This window comes from Aedes albopictus, chromosome 1 (assembly GCF_035046485.1).
Source record: "Aedes albopictus strain Foshan chromosome 1, AalbF5, whole genome shotgun sequence".
Classification (NCBI taxonomy): Eukaryota; Metazoa; Arthropoda; class Insecta; order Diptera; family Culicidae; genus Aedes; species Aedes albopictus.
Genome location: NC_085136.1, coordinates 116137595 through 116157751, shown reverse-complemented (window position 1 = coordinate 116157751; position 20157 = coordinate 116137595). Strand labels below are relative to the sequence as shown.

At 47.4% G+C, this 20157-nt stretch overlaps 2 protein-coding genes across 7 annotated transcripts in view; one reads left to right on the top strand and one right to left on the bottom strand.

Annotated features, from left to right (window-relative positions):
* LOC109402218 (leucine-rich repeat flightless-interacting protein 2) overlaps nt 1-20157 on the top strand; it is a 445842-nt gene that overhangs the window by 414892 nt on the left and 10793 nt on the right. The gene's annotated exons all lie outside the window — the stretch shown is intronic.
* On the bottom strand, nt 5317-19230 carry LOC115267211 (uncharacterized). The gene is made up of 2 exons (XM_062845247.1): nt 8620-19230; nt 5317-8486 (listed from the first exon to the last, which is right to left on the bottom strand). The coding sequence occupies exon 1, from the start codon at nt 18574-18576 to the stop codon at nt 17122-17124; it is 1455 nt and encodes a 484-aa protein (XP_062701231.1). The 5' UTR covers nt 18577-19230; the 3' UTR covers nt 5317-8486; nt 8620-17121.

The following is a 20157-nucleotide window of genomic DNA, read 5'->3' as shown; positions in this document are numbered from 1 at the left end:
AATCAAAGACGACCTTGAGGGAAGTGACCATCTTCCGATCTGGATTAACCTAACCGACACACCGCCCAGCACGTCCCGGCGCCCCCGATGGATTTTCGACAAAGCCGACTGGGAAACCTTCCAAGAGAGATTAGAGGAAAGCTTAGACACAACCGAACCTGCCACGATGGAAGAACTCACCAAGATCATCTTCGACGTAGCGTCCACAACAATCCCCCGAACGAGTTCGACTCCAGGTCGACGAGCCTTGCACTGGTGGACGGACGAGACAAAAAAAGCCGTGAAAGCCAGAAGAAAAGCCCTTCGGGCGGCCAGACGCATTCCAACCGGCCATCCAGAGAGGGAACCAGCTATGAGGAGATACCGGGAAGCCCACCTCCACAGCCAAAAGATCATCAAGGAGGCCAAGGAAACATCCTTCACCGCCTTCCTGGATGGCATAAATGACCAGCAATCCTCCGCCGAACTTTGGAGAAGGGTAAACGCGATTCAAGGCAAGCGAAGATCCAGAGGAATCGGTCTACGGATCAACGGCCAAACCACCAGGGATCCGACAGCTGTCGCCGACTTGTTGGCGGAATACTTCTCGGACCTTTCATCGTTTCACCGATATGCGACAGCTTTCTCCGGGAAGCACAGTACAACCAAAATAGAACTAGCAAACATAGTCATCCCTAGGAACCAGGACTCCCACTACAACCAGCCATTCTCGCTTACGGAGCTCAACTTCGCTCTCCATAAAGCTAAAGGGAAATCTGCCGGACCGGACGAGGTCGGGTACCCTATGCTTAAGCATCTACCACCTGTAGGCAAGCGAATCTTTCTCGAAAAACTCAACATAGAATGGACAGCCGGAACTCTACCTGCCGAATGGAAGAGGAGCCTCGTGATACCCATCCCAAAAGCATCGGGGACAGCTTCGGAAGCCAACGGGTATAGACCGATTGCCTTGACCAGCTGCCTCTCCAAAATTATGGAGAGAATGGCAAACAGGAGGTTGATGGATTACCTGGAAGCGCACAACCTACTGGACAGCCGACAGCACGCTTTCCGCCCCGGTTTCGGCACAGGGACTTACTTTGCCGCCCTCAACGATATACTCGCCAGTGCCCTCGACAGAGACGAACACGTGGAAATGGCTTCCCTCGACTTGGCTAAAGCCTATAATCGAGCTTGGACACCGGGCATCCTAAAGCAACTCCTTGCATGGGGAATCTCCGGAAATCTCGTGGATTTCATCCGGAATTTCCTCACAAACCGAACCTTCCAGGTCACAATAGGGAATCACCGATCCAAACACACCGAAGAAGAAACCGGAGTTCCCCAGGGATCGGTCATCGCAGTAACGTTGTTCCTGATAGGGATGAACGGCGTCTTTGAGAATCTCCCAAAAGGCATCTACATATTGGTCTACGCGGACGATATCTTGCTTATCGTAACCGGGAAACACCCGAAAGTCATCCGGCGAAAACTGCAAGCCGCAGTCAACGCCGTTGCTAAATGGGCACACGGAGCTGGCTTCGACATTTCGGCCAGCAAATGCGCCAGGCTACATATATGCCAGAGCAGGCACCAACCAATCAAAACACCTGTTACAATCGACGGCAACCCGATCCCGCTTAAAAAGACATGGAAGATCCTGGGAGTGACATACGATCGTTCTCTAACTTTCAAGCCCCATTTCAACACGGTGAAGGAAGCTTGTAAAACAAGGATTAACCTGTTAAAAGCCATATCAGGGAGGCGAACGAGGAGCGACCGGAAATCACGACACAGAGTAGCAGATGCCATCATCAGCAGCCGGCTGCTGTACGGTTTGGAGGCAACCGGCAAAAACTTCGAAGAGCTAACCTCCATCCTAGCGCCGGTCTACAATAACGCAGTCAGAATCGTCTCCGGGCTCCTACCCTCGACCCCGGCGGATGCTGCATGCGTCGAAGCAGGAGTTCTCCCCTTCAGATTCAAGGCCACCGCTGCGCTGGGCTGCATGGCCGCCAGCTACATAGAAAAAACAAGTGACCAACATCAAGACCAGGAAGTACCACTGACGACACAGGCAAACGAGGCACTCAGAACGATGATAGGAATCACCCTCCCTCCTGTATCGGAGCGCCTCCGGAACAGGGCCAGGAGTTGGGCTGCCAAGCCACCAAAAATCGACAACTACATTAAAGGACGGTTTAAAAGAGGCTGCAACAACAGCGAGGTCCAGGCCCACTTCCTCGACCGGACCCGTACCAAGTACCGAATATACAACATCCGCTATACCGACGGTTCCAAATCCTTGGGTAGGGTGGGAATCGGGTGGTGCGGCTCTGGCTTCCAGGAGTTCAGAAGTCTGCCGGAACAGTGCTCCGTCTTCTCCGCAGAAGCCGCTGCCTTATACCAAGCGATACTACAGCAATCAGACCTGATCGGCCCGGTCTTAATAGCCAGCGACTCGGCCAGTGTTATCCAGGCTGTACAAAGCGAAGACAACAAGCATCCCTGGATCCAGGCAATCCAGATGGCCCTGGATCTGAACCCAGACACTACACTGATGTGGATTCCGGGACATTGCGGGATAGCCGGGAATGAAGAGGCAGACAGATGTGCCAATTCCGGCAGGGAAAGCAACAGGTTGACATCCAAAGTGCCATACCACGATGTCAAAAGGTGGATCAAGAATAAAACACGAGAAGCCTGGAGCCTTTGCTGGTACCGGGAACGCTCGCTGTTCGCCCGGAAGGTCAAAAGCACTACGGAAGCATGGGAAGACCGAATCGACCGAAGGGAACAGGTGATCCTCTCAAGACTAAGGACGGGCCACACGAGGGTCTCCCATGACATGGGAGGAGGAGGCGCCAATTTCCGGAAACAATGCGAAAGTTGTAACGAGCACAATTCGGTGGAGCACTTCCTCTACAACTGCCCAGCATCAGAAAACGTCAGGGCAATGTACGGTCTAGGAAGTATTAGATCCATCCTCCAAAACGACAAATCAAGTGAGGAGGCACTATTTTGCTTCCTCAAAGACTGCGACATTTACGAGGAAATTTAGACCGAAAATCCTAACCAGACACTCACAGAGAGGCGTCTTTGGGCATCCCGGGCACAACCCGGGCTGTAAGTCCCAAATCTACGCCGGTGTCAAGATCACCAAATCGCGTTTCCACACTTGCACGGTCGAAGTTTTATGTTTTTCCCCCGCGTGGCGGACCTGGCCGGTGCCAGGGATGGGAGTCGTCGGCAGCGTCAATCCGAATCGGGGCACTCGGCCCAATACCCACACAAGATGATCGGTTACATCTCCCCCGCGTGGCGGACCCGAACCAGGGTGCCATGGGTGGGAGCTACCGAAAACACCACGCACAACCGAGACTTTTTGTCTATCTCAACAATCCCCCGCGTAGACGGACCCGCACAAGGGTGCCAGGGGATGGACCGACAGAATACTCAACGAGGTGGGCACCCCCGAGGTGGAAGACCGGGGGGAGAGACCCACCCCAAACAACAAACAAAAAGTTACCCGACCCACATCTTGAAAGGACTCACCCAAATACTACCAGCGCGTGACTTCCGATCGACAGGGCATCATCTATCGGTTGTTCCATCACTGTCCGTCTTCCTCCATTTGCCCGTTATCATCCGGCCCTTTTAACATCCAGTACCTAAAACAAAAAATGTTACACCAACAGTACAGCAGCGCTACCACACGGAGAGTACTTACCTGTGACCGCCGTTACAGCCCCTACTGTCTTCGGACAGGGACTGGCGGCCTCCGTGACGCAGGAGGGTACAGACCCCCTGGGCCACAATCAGCACCTCAGGAACGTCAAACGAAGGCAGCAGCCTCTGGTGGACCCGTCTCCAGGGTACCAGTGGCCGAAAAGTAATTGTAATTGTAATTGTTTTATTTATTCATAACGACAACCTATTGGATGTACCATATATAAGGTCAAGGAAATTGCAGTTTGGATATTAAACATTGTGACAGAGTAATAAATTAACAGAATTACGAGTTTGACAATACAAAAGTGAATAGGCAAATTTCAAAATGTAGATTACAAGTAAGTCAATAACTACTTAAATTAAACTTTTCATAGCTGTTTTAAATGATGTTAAAGTTGGTTTCTGTTTCGTGTCGAGAGGCAAACCGTTCCAACAGGTTGACCCATACACCAGCAGACTTTTACCACTTGATGATGTGTGCCTCGGGATGATAAAGCAGCGAGTACGCTCTTGTTGTCCTCGCTGAAGGTGTTGAAGGATGTAACCGGGTTGATTACCGTAGTATGCCTGCCTCATAAACGTGCAGATACGTAGCTGGTAGTTGAATGGAAGATCGTGACCCAGAATCAAGTTTCGTACAGTCGTCGTACTGTCTCGACGCCGGAGATTAAATACAAACCGTATAGCAGCTTTATAGCATCGATGTAGTTGAGCTTTGAGGTTGGCAGCGAGTCCGGGGTAGTACACAACATCAGCATATGTGAATATGGGTACCACTATTGCCTGTACTAACTTTTTTCGTGTCGGTAATGAAAGAACTGCAGCGAACCGACGAAAGGTACGCAAAATGTTGAATGTCTTCATGACTACGTCGTTCACATGGGGAGACCACCGCAAGTTATGGTCGAGCAGCAATCCGAGGTTGGTCACCTTGTTGGATAGCGGTACTGTTTCGCCACAGAATGTAATGGCGGACTGGGGGATTACGCTTCCTGTTTTCGTGAAGACAATTGCTTGAGTTTTCTTCGGATTAGGGGCGAGCTTGTTGATGTTGGCCCAATTGGTTATCGCTTGAAGGTCCTCATTGATGCATTGCACAAGTACGTCAATGTCTGCCGCAGGTCCGGAAATGTACACCTGAAGATCGTCGGCGTAGAGGTGATAGCTGCACTTTAAGGACAACGGCAGGCTGTTGATGTACAAGCTGAACAACATCGCGCTTAAAGATGACCCTTGTGGAGTACCATCAGGAACGTCATATTCAGCCGACAAACCATTCGCTGAACGCACTGATTGCTTTCGGTGTCCAAGGAACGCAGAGATCAAACTACAAGCAGCTTGTGAAAAGCGAAACTCGTTGCGCAGCTTTGCTTCTAGAATCCTATGGCTCACGCAGTTGAAAGCCAAAGAGAAATCAACTAAAACCATAACGGTGCAGTGATTTTTACCGAAGCCCTCGTAAATATCGTGAACGATTTTCGCTAGTGCTGTGGTCGTGCTGTATCCCTTACGATATCCGGATTGGTATTCAGCGAGCAATGGAGCATTTGGGTTTTCAAGGTGATCAGTGATTTGAGCCAGCAAGATTTTTTCAAGTACCTTCGAGATTGCGGGTAGTACACTAATAGGGCGATAGTCTTTGGGTTGTGTAGGGTTGGCAACCTTAGGGATAGGCGTAATGATTGCCTTCTTCCAACTGGAAGGAAACCTTTTTGCGTCAATTATTGTGTTGAAGAGGTGACAGAGTGCAGGTAGTATGAAGGGACAGAGAAGTTTGATGAAAGAAATCGGAATTTCGTCTGAGCCAGTTGCGTTGCTATGAATATCGAAGATCTTACGGCAGACATCGTCGACGTTCGTATGACTAAAGCTGAATTCTGGTCCTCCATGATCTACTTCAGTACGATGTGCTGGTTCGGCTTGGCTACCGGGCTGGTCTTCACGTGGCAGTTGTCTGTGCCCTTCACTAAAGAAGAGATTGAGTTCTTCTGCGTTGATCTCCTCTGCAGGGGTGTTTTTCTTTGCGTTGTGTATCCCTTCTCTACGCAGGTTGCACCACAACTTTTTGGCTGGCAAGTTATGGTCGAAGTGTCGCTCTGCATACCGCTTCTTAGCTGCAAAAATAAGGGAGTTTGCCCTATCTCTCAGTCTGGTGTAATCGAGCCATTGATTATCGCCGCGCACTCTATTGGGGTTACGGGAGTATAGAGTGTACGCCATATTCCTCAGTTCAATCGCTCTTTTTATTTCGTTGGACATCCAAGGGGTTTGCTCATCGCGTACAACGATTGAACGTTCTGGAGCATGGCGCTCGAGCAGACACTTAAGTTCCATGGTCAGCAGTTCGGTTTTCGTTGTAGGGTCCGGAGCAGCGTAGAACTGCCGCAGGTCTTTTGCTTGGAAATCGGCTTGTAGTTGCAGGGAGTCAATGGCCTGCATGTTTCTCACGCGAATGGTCTGAGGATTTGTTCTCTGCATCCTTATGTTGGTCAGCAAATAGACTACCTCATGATCGGAAATTGTGTTACCGGTAGATGTATTCGATTTGATCACAGTCTCAGGAGAGTCAGTGATAAGCAGATCTATTGTCGTTGTAGAATTTTCCGTAATGCGCGTGGGACCGGTTGGGAGGATTGTCAAGTTGAACGTAGAGTTAACGCGAGAGAGAGCTGCTAAGTTTGCTGTTGGTTGGCATGACTTAATGTTGATATTGAAATCCCCCACGATGAACAATCTGTCGAAGCCAAAGTCAAGCAGATCAATGAGAATCTTTTCGTATACTTGACTGAAACAGGGATTGGAGCAGAGCGGGTTATAGAAAGCAACTATGCAAATATTCGACTGGTTGATGTTAACTTGAACAGCAAGAAACTCGATCCTCTGAGCTAATGGTATCGTTGGGTCGAAGCTTGATTTAAGAATAGGCTTGGCTTTTAAGCCCTTTCGGACATAAATTCCTATCCCACCGCAGGTTCTAGTTCCTCGACCCCTTCCGCATGGCAATGAGTGCTTGACAAAATTATACGCTGGGATGCGTATTGGACCTGCTGGACTAGATGTCTTGAGTTTGGTTTCTGTAACCGCAAAAATGTGGTATTGGTTACTATTTAGCAATACTTTTACGCCGTCAATGTGATTTTCGAGTCCTCGGACATTGAGATGGCCGATTCGGAGATTGGAGAAGTGATTTCTGGACATATCAGGTATTGAGATCGTCAGCGGTGTAGTGTGGAAGATTAACAACGTGAGGAAGCAGACAGATCGGCCGATGTAGCGTCGAAGAAGACGGACGAGTCTTCATTTCTACCGCCTGTACCACCGGTGAGCTCCAGAAGATGATCAGTACTGTTGACACGAGAGTAACGCATTTTTCCAGGAAGAAGAACTGCAATGGTGTCGTTCCGGACAAAAACCGACTTGATGATTTTTCTTTGCTTGAGTCTGAGAGCAAAGTTACGAATTCTGAAAGCTTGCACTGAGAGCATTTCGTTAATTGTAAACCGGTACTCTAATGCGGGAGCGCCTTTCAAGCGACAAAGTTTTGCGTCTTTGTGCCGCTCAAAATATCGCTTCAGAACGTTGTCTCGCATCTCACGGTTGTCGAAAACCACAGCTATTGTCGGAGAGATTGTTCGGTCGGACCATTTAGAAGATTTCACTTGGAGGCGAAAACACTTGGATACACTGCTCATCGCCTCACTGATGTCAAGAAAGTTGAGAACGTCTGCTACGATGTTACGTACGTTTTCACCTTCGCGGAAAGGAATTTTGTTGATGGCGAGTCTGCAACAGTTCGTTGACTGGGAGCAAGTATTCGCTAGCTTTGCACCAGCTTCGATTACTTCCAGCTTCTGTTCGATAATGTTGATCAAAGCAGTTTGAGCAGCGTATCTTGTATCTCGTTGTTCGTCGCTGTTAACCTTGCACTGGATTCGATCGATCTGTTTTTTGCTGGATGATCGGAGCATGTCTAGTTCCGCCTGCAGCTTCAGAATGTGTGTGGATAGGTCTTGCACTGTTTTCTGCAGCTGTGCAATCAGGTCACTATCGGTGGAAGATGACGATTGTTTCGCGATCAAACTCCCTCGTACTGCGCATTTTTCACACAAGAACACAAAACTCTGGATGTCATCAGTCAGCGGATCACTGATTCGGACGCAGCATAGATGGTACCATACGGAACACTTGTCGCAGCAGATCCACCCTACTTGATTGGCTTTCTTCACTTTTTTCGCTGATGCTTTCGCCGGGGGATCGCAGCGTCCGCATAGCCCGCACTTCTCTTCCTTTCCCATTATGTAATATAACACACTACGCTGACGATTCGTTTAGTTACTAATACAGATTGGCGAGCATCGCAGCATCAACCAAAACAGTTTCACTATGAGGCATGAGGCACGAACTTTTTTTTTTTTTTTCACAAATTCCAGTTTTAGTAAAAATGCGACTATAAAACACTAATTATCACTTATTTCGGACACCGTATACATTTAAACGTATCGACGGAACGTGAGGTACCGGATAAAACGGAAAATACTTATAATTTAGGAAAAAGTTGACGAAGCACGGCCACGTAGAAACCTCCTCCTACCCCACCGGGCGGCGGACCCGTCCATCCTGGGAGCCAGGGGTGTAAACACGTTCAATCACCATACTTCGGTTAATCGCTCCTTACATCCAACATTGTGGCCTCTCGCCCTTCTTCCCCGCATGGCGGACCCGTCCGTCCAGGATGCCAGGGGCGGGAGCACGCACCTGATCGCTGTGGTGTACTCCTGAAAACAAAACCAAAAAAAGGAAAAAAAAGCCAGGTTAAAAACCAAAACTGTAAAGTCAATACAGAAGGGCACGCAAATAGGCGTGTCGCCCCCTCCAAGAACGACAAACCAATGCAGCACTACTACTTACCTCTACGAAGAAGGATGACCTTTTCCCCCGCGTGGCGGACCCGTCCCAGGGTGCCAGGGGTGGGAGTTGCCAGTCGCAAGTCTCTCTCTGGAACGTATCAGGCCCGGAACCTTCAAGATCCAAACGGCGGGGTGCCCCGCCTTTCTCCCCTGCGTGGCGGACCCGTCCCCAGGGTGCCAAGGGTGGGAGTTCCTCCAATGCTCCAGCGTCGTCTCCCCCGCGTGGCGGACCCGTTCCAGGGTGCCAGGGGTGGGAGCAGCGGGATTCAAGCAGTAGCGGGGCGGTTCGAGCGTCGTACAGTTTATTACCCAGTATTCCCCAAGTAAAAACCATCCCACACACAACTTCGTCCTCCCGGGAGGCTCTTGGGCTCTGACGAAATCACTAGTCTTCGTCTCCCCGGGGAGCTCCGTGCAGCAACGATCGAAAACATCCCGTAAAGGCCTAAAGCCCGGTTGGCCGGAAGCCTTCTTCGTTCCCCCGAGGGACTCTACGGTACAACGCACGCAAACGCGAATAAACACTCCGTTAAGGCCTAGAGCCCGATTGGCCGGAAGCCTGTTTCGTTCCCCCGGGGGACTCTATGGCACAACGATAACGAACTTCTCGAACAAAAACGCGAAAACACCCCGTGAAGGCCTAGAGCCCGGTTGGCCGGAAGCCTCTTTTCGTTCCCCCGAGGGACTCTATGGCACAACGCACGCAAACACGAAAAACACACCGTAAAGGCCTAGAGCCCGAATGGCCGGAAGCCTATCTTCGTTCCCCCGGGGGACACTACGGAACTACGCTTGGGAACCATTTCACCCTCCCACCCAACACAAAAAGGCCACCGCATGGAAGCCAAAAAATCCCGAATCCGCCCCGCTACCTACTCTTCCGCACCTTCCTGGCCACAGTTCGTAACTCGGAAATCGCTTTTCCACACCCGGTTACCCACGTCGGGTGCCAGGGGGAAGGCGGTCCGGTTCCCGAACAACAAATCAGGAATTATTCTCCGTAATTTTCTCCGCCGATGGTGATTAATTACCACCGGCGGCGTCGTTACCGCCACACAACACCAGCACAGAAGAAAAACAGACATGAGCCAAGCTTCTGCCTGTCGACGCGATGACAGACAAACGGAAGCAAAATCCAAACGTCAACGAACAGATGTGCCAACTTTTCTAGCATCTTTGCGACGGAGCTGCCACCTGGCGGCCGGTTACGCAACCAAAAAACACGGAGAAACAAATATTTTCAAATTTAATTTAAAATGTTTTAAAACTTCAATGTTGTAAGATTGTAATTTGAATGTTTATTAGTTTTTGAGGAAAAGGCGAGACCCCACGGTTGGGCTCGAAAGGGGCCCCCTCTGGGCCATCCTTCCCCTAGTAGTAAGTACTGAAAAGGTCCCCTCCGGACCTTTTCTCAACTTGACAAGTGTAGAATTAGCTTCATGTTAAAATACACATTAATAAAAACAAAAAAAAAAAAAAAAATCACTTCAAAAATGCAATCTTGAATTTCTTGAGTAACTGCTGCTAGGGATTGCACCTTGTATGCCTTCTGTGCATTTCTCCAGATTCCTTAATGAATTTCTTCTGATTTTTTTCCTGGAAATATTGCAGTAATTCCTTAAGAGGGTTTAGGAGTTCAGTCTGTCACGACTATTTTTTTAAGGGAACAGGAATTTCGTCTAGGATCCAGGAATTCGATCCATATGTTTCCCCAGGAACTCCAGAAGGATTCCCTGAAAAGACTCTTAAAGGAATCCCATCAATTAAAAAGGTTTTCCACAAGGAACTCTTGGAACTTGATAGATATTCTGCAGAATTTCTAGAACAAACTTCTGAAGGATTCCCACAAGGAATTTCTGAAGGATTTACGCAAGGAACTTCTTGAGGATTTTCAGAAGAAACTTCTGTGGGATTTCCAGAAATAACTCCCGGAAGATTTCTATAAGGAATACCAAGAGAGCTCTCAGAAAGAACTTCTGCCTGTGTAGCGGACCTGGTGTGATGGTTAGAGCACGTGCTTATCACGCCAAGGACCTGGGATTGAATCCCACGCCAAACACAAACGTTGTTCGCGAACATACGCTCCAAATGATGGCAGCAGCATGGTAAGCTGCGCGACCACCAACCATTGCATCGGAACCATCATCGATCATCGTGACGAAGCACGCGCACTCACTCGAGCCGACGAAACATCAGCGAGCAGCAGCGAGAGAGTGAGTGCCGTGAGATCCTGCCGTGAGTGTAGCAGCGAACCGCACCGCCGCAACCGTCATCATCGTCATCATCGACTCTCGTCGTCGTCGCCCTGCAGGTAGCGTGATGGTTTGTTCCACACGCGTCGCGTGGGTTCTACGCGCGCGTAGAATATTTCACGTGGTTCTGGAATACCATATTTTTGGGTATAAATATACGACCCGTTCCCAGTAGCGAGTCAGTTCAAATTTAAAAGTGATAAAGTGACAAGCGTACGCGTGGCTTGGACAACGCGCAGTGAAATTATTCCAAGTGTAAATAGCAGTTAGAAAATAAAGTAGTGAAGTTGTGAAAGTGATCCAGTGATTTTTCCCTCGCGGTCCGAAATTTCCCGTTCTCTCTTCTGCCGTGTTATAACCCCCCCAATACAGTCCAGTGTTCTACGCCTTAAAGTCTTGTGTTCATTGCCGAACAAACGTACTCTCACAAATGGTGAGTTTTTCCTTCGGAAGAGAAAAAAAGCATGGGTCCCGAGATTAACTAGCCTAGGGCAAAAAATCTCGTTAATACAGGCAAAAAACAGAACTTCTGAAGGACTTCCACAAAGAACTCCAGGATGAATATAGACTCTTGGAAGAAACGTAGTAAGAAATCCTAAAGAAATTCCAAAGACAAATGAAGACAGAATACAAAATATCTAAGAAGTATTCAACATCAAAATTCGAGCGCACAAAATCTGCAGGCATCATACAAAAAAAAAACTGAATAAATTTAAGGACGAGTCCCAGAAGGATTTCCTTGACAATACCAGAAGTAACTCGCTTATGAATCCCTGAAAAAACTGATGAAATCCTAGAGAAACGTTTGAAAGAATCCCATTACAAAAAAAAAACAGGAGAAACCTCAAAAGAAGCTTCTGGAGGAATATCAGAAATAGTTTCTTAAGCAATTTCAGAAAATTATCTTGGAAGAATTCACATAAATTTCAAGAGTTGGTTAAAACGCGTTTTTTTTTTCTTAACGAATTTTAATTCGTGGTGGAAGTCCTGGTAGATTTTCTGAAAGATTCCCTGAAGAAACTCCGGTAGTCATTTTAAAAAGGGCATCTGGGTGTATCCGAGAAGGAGTTCCTGGGGAAATCCCTGCGATAAAAAACTCTTTCCTCAAAAAATTTTCATCGAATTCCAAGGGATATAATTAAGGGGAATGGTACGAAATAGCCTGGAGGAATCCTAGGAGGAACTTCTTGTGGAATGGTGGAATCCTATATTTTGGATTGCCTACAAAATTGCTTGAAATTTTAAGTATCGCCGAAGAAACTTCTACAGGAATCTGTGATCCAGAAGATACAGATAAGGACTGTTCAGTAAAGAAAGTGGACACCTTTTTTTCAATAGAGAATATTTATTTTCGAACAAATTCATAAGTTTATTATTTATAAACGACAATCAACATACATGTGGCCGAATTCACGTGAGTTTGAACATTTACTTCGCATTTCTGAAGAACGCTCGGACTTTCCTCTTGATACCTCCCATTAGATTCTGCACAACTTCCTCCGTAACCTTTCGTTGTGCCGCAGACCAAATTTTCTTGAAGCAATCAACAGAGCTTACTTCTCTTCCATCTTTCTTGAAATGCCGCTTAATTATTGTCCAGTATCTTTCCACAGGACGCAGTTAAGGAAAGTTTGGTGGATTTTGCCATTTTTCGACGAAATCGACTTTTTTCTTCTTGAGCATCTCTAGTGTAGAAGAAGCGTAATAAGCGGATGCCAGATCCGGCCAAAACAATGAAGGATCCGTATGTTTTCGGCTGATGGGTAGAAGTCGTTTTTTGATGCATTCCTCTCTGTTATTTTCACCGTTGATTTTTCCCGTTGTGAAATATGAAGAACTCTTTGAGCCGCATGAACAATTGGCTTGCCACACCGAAAACGTTTTCCCAATTTTTTCAGTTCTGATATACCCTACATCATGCGGCACATCTCTCCCCTGCTCAGCGTTGAAAAATTGCGGTCCTGGAAGTGTACTAGTATGCCAATTCTCGAAACGACAACTTTTTGGAACACCATTTGTGCAGAATTAAAAGCTAGTCGCTAAGCTTATTCGACCCATCGCTATAAATTTCTCACTTTTTTCCGTTTCCGTGTGTTGCCAAAGTGGACAATGTTCTTACACACTGAGCAATAATTCACATTTTTTTTTTTTTTTTTACTTATTCGTTTATTTGGAAGGCTCGGGCGCCACTTGGGCATAACAGAGCCGAAATCATCTTTACATTTTTTTTATGTTGATTTTACATGTTGTTTTTTTAAATTTATACTGACTTAATACTAGGTTAGTTTTGGGAGCCGAAGTACTCGCGGCTGTTTCGAGGTTAGGGATAACAAATATATAAAGTTGGAAAGGAGGGAATTAAGGGACTTATACTAAATTACTTGCTATCTTATACTAAAAACCTTGATGGGACCGACTGTCCTGATCTGTAACGGGACTAAACAGAAAGGGCTTTATCGGAAGACAACGACAAGAAGAGGACAAACGGAAAGGGGGGCAACGAAAGACAGGGAGCGAACAACAAAACCAAATTTCGGGCAACGAAAACGAGGAACGTACGAGATCAAATTCTGACATCAACACGTTTCAAAAACTGGTAAATAAGATCCATGTACTCCAAATCAAGGCCTGCCAACACTTCTCTAACGGGTTTCTGTTGTTTTCCTCGGACCCGGAGAGTTTCATACAGCTCAGATCTGACTTCACGATGCTCATCGCATCCCCACACGACATGTTCGATATCCCGGTAAGCCACGCCGCAGACACAGAGATTGCTTTCCGAGAGCCCAATACGGAAGGTATGTGCGTTTAACAAATAGTGGTTGGACATCAGCCGACACATTACACGAATGAAATCGCGGCCTAAATCCAACCCTTTGAACCATGGCTTCTTCGATACCTGCGGAATGATGGAGTGCAACCATCTACCCATCTCTCCATCTCTCCATTTGTGTTGCCAGCTGATCAAGGTCTCCTGACGGGCTAATGCAAAAAATTCGTCGAAGGCAATTTGACGCTCGTAAATATCGCCTTCGCTAGCGCCCACCTTAGCCAGAGAGTCCGCTTTCTCATTACCCGGAATTGAGCAATGTGAAGGGACCCAAGCTATGGTGATGGTGTATGAGCGTTTGGACAAAGCACTCAAGACTTGGCGAATTCCATTCAGGAAGTACGCTGAGTGCTTCATCAGTTTCATTGACCGAACAGCCTCCAGAGAACTTAGACTGTCGGTAAAAATGAAGTAGTGCTCAGGTGGGAGAGTGCGAATGTACTCTAAGGTGTAGTATATAGCCGCTAGCTCAGCAATGTATACCGAGCATGGCTTTTGAAGCATGAAGGTGGCGCTATGAAATTCGTTGTAGACACCGAAACCAGTCGAATCATCGGTTTTCGAACCATCTGTGAAGAACTGTCTGTCCCCGCTAACATGCCCGAACTTACTTGCAAAAATTTGTGGAATACACACGGAACGAAAAGATTCTGGTATTCCGGTGATCTCATCCTTCATGGACAGATCAAAATCCACAGAGGAACTGTCGAAGTCTGAGAAGTTATCACGATTGGTGTTAACCGGAGATGGGCTTACCTCCAACGTCATGTACCAGTAGTACACACTCATAAAACGAGTTTGAGGGTTCTGTGCAAGCAGCTTTTCGAAGTTTTCAATGACCAATGGATTCACAACCTCGCATCGGATGAGGAACCGGAACGATAACTCCGCAAAGCGGTCTGTCAGAGGCTGCACACCAGCAAGTACCTCTAAGCTCATAGTGTGAGTTGAGTTCATGCAACCTAACGCGATCCGAAGGCAACGGTACTGAACCCGTTGAATCTTCAGTAAGTGTGTTTTCGCCGCGGATTGAAAACAGAAGCTACCGTATTCTAAAACCGACAGAATGGTTGTTTGGTACAGCCTGATCAGATCTTCCGGGTGTGCTCCCCACCAAGTTCCGGTAATAGTTCGCATAAAATTGATTCGCTTTTGGCATTTTTGTATCAGATACACAATGTGCTTCCCCCAGGTGCATTTAGAGTCGAACCAGAGACCAAGATATTGAGAAGACATGCTATGAGTGATTGTCTTACCCATCAGAACGAGCGGAAACTTAGCCGGTTTGTGTTTTTTAGAAAAGACAACCATCTCAGTTTTCTCCGGAGAGAACTCGATACCCAGCTTGAGAGCCCAAGTGGACAAATTGTCCAAAGTATCCTGTAATGGTCCTTGCAGATCAACTGCTATTGATCCCGTCACAGAAACAACACAGTCATCCGCAAGCTGTCTTAACGTGCAATTTTCCATGAGACAATCATCTATGTCTCTGACATAAAAATTGTAAAGAAGGGGGCTTAGACATGAACCCTGGGGGAGACCCATGTAACTAATTCGTGAAACTGTCAAGTCACCATGAGCAAATCTCATCTGCTTCTCAAACAGCAAATTATACAAAAAGTTGTTTAAAATTGGTGAAAGGCCACTTTCGTGGAGTTTGTCGGAAAGAACATCGACACAAACTGAATCAAAAGCCCCCTTAATATCCAAAAACACTGAGCCCATTTGCTGTTTTTGAGCAAAGGCAAGCTGAATTTCTGAAGAAAGTAACGCAAGACAGTCGTTCGTTCCTTTGCCTCTGCGGAAACCAAATTGTGTATCTGACAACATGCCCTTCGATTCAACCCAATTGTCCAGTCGAAAGAGAATCATCTTCTCCAACAACTTCCGTAGGCAAGACAACATCGCGATTGGACGATACGAGTTATGATCCGACGCGGGCTTCCCTGGTTTTTGAATAGCTATCACTCTCACTTGCCTCCAATCATCCGGAACGATGTTGTTATCCAGGAACTGATTGAACAAGTTCAACAAGCGCCTCTTAGCGACGTCGGGGAGGTTTTTAAGCAAGTTGAACTTGATGCGATCCATCCCTGGAGCAGAATTGTTACATGAAAGGAGAGCAAGTGAGAATTCCACCATCGAAAACGGTCTATCCATGTCATCCCTATCTTCGGAAACGTTACGAATTATTCGCTCCACGGGTACGGAATCTGGACAAACTTTTTTTGCGAACTTGAGAATCCACCGGGGAGAGCTTTCCCTATCCTCGTTAACCGACGACGCGTTACGCATTCTTCTCCCGACGTTCCAAAGAGTTTTCATCGAAGTCTCGCGCGACAAGCCCTCGACGAAGCGACGCCAATAACCGCTTTTCTTCGCCTTGATCAAGTTCTTAAACTTGCGTTCAAGGGAAGCGTACCGCTCAAAGTTTTCGACCGTACCGCGTTTACGAAACTCTTTAAACGCCGCGGATTTCTCGCGATAGATTTCTGTACACTCACTGTCCCACCATGGATTGGGGGGTTTCCTACGAACCGACGGACCTGGTACTGGCCGACGTTGTGCCTGAAGCGCGCTACCGATGATCAGTTCTGAGAGAAATTGATACTCTTCCCGCGGTGGAAGGACTTCTACAGATTGCACACCGTCGATGATTGCTTCCGCGTACTTCCCCCAGTCAATGTGTTTCGTGAGGTCATAGGTGATGTCAATAGATGGAGGCTGCTGTGGGCCATTGGAAATAGAAACAACGATCGGCAGATGATCACTACCATGGGGATCCTGGATAACCCTCCATGTGCACTCCAGCGATAGTGAGCTCGAACAGATTGAGAGGTCTAATCGGCTGTCTCTAGGACTGCCATCTTTAGCTGGAGGTGCCACTCGCGTAACTTCCCCAGTGTTCAAAATTGTCATGTTGAAGTCGTCGCAGAGGTCATATATCAAAGATGAACGGCTATCATCGTACAGTTCCCCCCAGCCTGTACCATGGGAGTTAAAATCTCCCATCAGCAGCCGTGGCTCAGGCATAACCGAGCAGATGTGAGCGAGATCTCTGCGAGATATCGCAGTTCTCGGTGGAAGATAAATGGAGGCGAAACTTAGGCTTCTCCCCCGGATAGTCACTGCACATGCGACGGCTTCAATGCCTGTCATCGGGTGTATATCGACTCTATAAAATGAGTGCTGCTTTTTGATCCCTAAAAGCACCCCTCCATACGAGTCGGATCGATCAAGGCGGATGATATTGAAATCGGTAAAAGGTAGGGTCACATCAGGTGTCAGCCATGTTTCGGAGAGCGCAAAAACATCGCATTGTAAATTGCTAAGTAAAAATTTAAAAACGTCTAATTTCGGTACTATACTACGACAGTTCCAGTGTAGCACAGAAATCATATCTTCGACCTCGGTGGTTAAATTAGCCATCGAAAGATACGATTGTCGCAAGAAGAGGCATTTTAGAAGCCAGCTGCTTCAAAAGAGGGGACACACAAGGAAGAAGTCCTTTAATAATGTTCTTCACTGAGTCGGGAGCATTGAAGAAGTTCAGAATGATGTCTACGATGCCAGACAGCGTAAACATCGGAGCACCAAGGGGTTGTTCCTGGTTCTCTGAATGCTGTCCCTCTGGCTGAGAAGTCGAAAAAATTGGAACATCTGGGATTTTTGATGTTCCTGGGAGCGAAGGAAAGTCCCGTTCATCTTGGATTTTGAATCCAGGAGGTGAACGTTTGGTGCCTTTCTTAACACTCCTAGAATTTGTCACGGTGGGTTGGGGGTCACTGCTAGGCAGATTCCGAGGTTTTTTGGTTGGTCTCTGGAGCCTCATCCGTTTCCTCGTTTCACCTTTGAAAACAAAGGGAACCCCGTCTCCAACCTCAGAGTCAGAGCCCTGATCATCGAGAGACAAAGACGAGTAGATGTTGCGTGATTCAACGACCGGAGCAGCTTTCTTCAGCATCTCGGCGTAGCTTCGCCTTGAACGCTGCTGCAACGACCGTTTTTGATGTTGTTTTTGCTGTATGTACTTCGGGCAGACATTGAGATCATGTGGACGGTCACTGCCACAATAAACACACTTGGGCGGCGTTTTACACGCACCGTCCACATGTCTCTCCCCGCATGTTGCACAGCGAGGTTTGTTGCCGCAGTACTGGGCAGTGTGGCCCAGCTGCTTGCAATTGGTGCAGTTCATAACCTTTGGTACATACAGCCGCACAGGTAGCCGAAGTTTGCCAATCACCAGCAGGTCTGGTAATGCTGATCCGGAGAAGGTCACACAAAACTCATCCGATGGTGTGTAAACCTTTTTCTCGCCCTCCTGGCAGACCGAATGCAGTTGCCGGCAGTCCAGTATCTGGACAGGAGGAAGAGAAGGGTTCTTGAAGCGACCACAGCCTTGCATGATCGTTTCGCAGGTCAAAGATCCCTCGGCGACCTTCCCCGAGATCTCGACCTGATGGCTTGGAATGTAAACGAAATATTCAAGTGTGAAGAGCTCATAGGCCACAATCTCATTAGCCTGCTTTCGGTCACCAACCGAAACCCGAAGCTTTCCTGTACCAACCATGTCAATGGCGATAACAGAAGAAAACCGCTTTGTCAAGTCCTTGCTAATCTGAACGGTGTTCAAACGTTTGCCTTTGGGTCGGAAGAAAACAACATATGGCCCGCCAAAGTCGGGAGGGTAGGCCTTGAGGCGGGGGGACGTCGAAACAGATTTACTGTTGGTGTCCATTGCAGAAGCGTCAGGGTGAAGGGAGACAAAGGGATTAGCATTTACATCGCCATGTTGGCTCGAGCAATCCGATGCCAATAATGTAGCTTCGTTAATGCGGTACGACGTACCCCCGCCATCTTCATCATCGCCCATTGTGGTAGCTAACTACCACCACGGGGCACTCAAAAATTAACACTATCACGGGGACGAGGAATAATCGAAAAACAAGGGACAAAAATAACGCTACAGGAAAAGTGAGAAAAAAAATGCTTATATACCAAATTAAATCTAATCAAAGAGTCAGTGGAGAGGGGGAACAACGAAGGGTAACTTTATGTACTTATCTTTGTGCACTCTGTATAGCCACAGGCTCGACGACGACAGCGATCGGATCGCCCGCACTGGGAAGAGGCGAGCTGCTGCTGAGCGCCCGTCACGCTCTCTGCTCTTCTCTCGGTGGGCTGCTGCTGTCGACGACGATGAGCTTGGGTACTCACTGGAAGAACCCGATCACGGCCGCGCGAGCGGCGTGGTATGCGGGGGGTGCTGCACTGCTGTGCTCGATAATCGGTCAATCCGCCACGTGATACAATAAAAACGTGAAATTTTCTCAAACTAACTGAACTTTTGCGGCAAAAATAGTGGCCTAGCCAACCGCACTCGTCCCACTAGGGATAACCACTTAAACACTTGATCACTCGGAAAACTAGCGCTTTGGAAATTAGCTACCGAACTGGGAATATCTGGAGACAAACCGGACGAACGAAAAGTTGCGACTGTCTCACACGAACGCTCGCCAAAGAGTGATAATTCACATTTGTTTGTTTAGTTTTAACTTTAAACTATTGGTGAACAGATGTCCACTTTCTTTAATAAACAGTCCTTCTGGAAGGTCTTTCTTCGTTAAGATATTGAACTCACGTTCTGGAAGATTGATCATTCCTGGAAGCGTCAATCCGGGTAGCGGTTAGTGGTTTCTTATTTCTCTCCGCAGGCTGGTTTACCAACTCGGAATCACTGGTACCTCTTTTTATGCCATGGATTGGGTGCATCCAAAGGGAATTGAAAGCTTAAGTTAAGTGTCATTGGGGTGATTTGTATTACCTGCTGACTTTATGTAAATAAATAAGTACGCATGAATGACACTTATTTTACTAAACAGAAAAATACACATTTACCCACTGTTATCCGTCGTTTACCGCTGCTCGGTTAGCAGCGGTTAGAGACGCACATCAACGGATAAATGCAGATTTTTCCGGTTAGCAAGAAAGTTCCAGACTCCCTGGGTACATCAATTGAAAATGGCATAATGTGAGGATTTATTAGAGTTTCCGAGGAACCCAAGAGGGGATTTCCGGGGCTCCCGGGGGATATAAAATGACTTTAGATGGTCTCAGAGGCATTCCAAGAGTTCCCTGGGGTTTCAGGTTTGTCTTAGAGAATTTAAAGGTATTTCAGGAGCCTTTAAAAAGGCTCAAGGGGCGTTTCAAACGAATTAAGCTATCTCCGACTCGCGCCTGAAACTCATCGATACACACCACATCCTGAAACCCCTTGAGACCGTCAAAACCTCTCGTGAAACCAACAGAAAACTCCCTAAAACGCCTCTAAAACCCTCTGAAACACCCTGTACCGTCTCTGAAAACAAACTGATATCCTATGAGACCTTTGAACTGTCGTGGAACACCCTGTCACAATAAATCTATCAACTGATCGCAGTGACTTAGATACCCA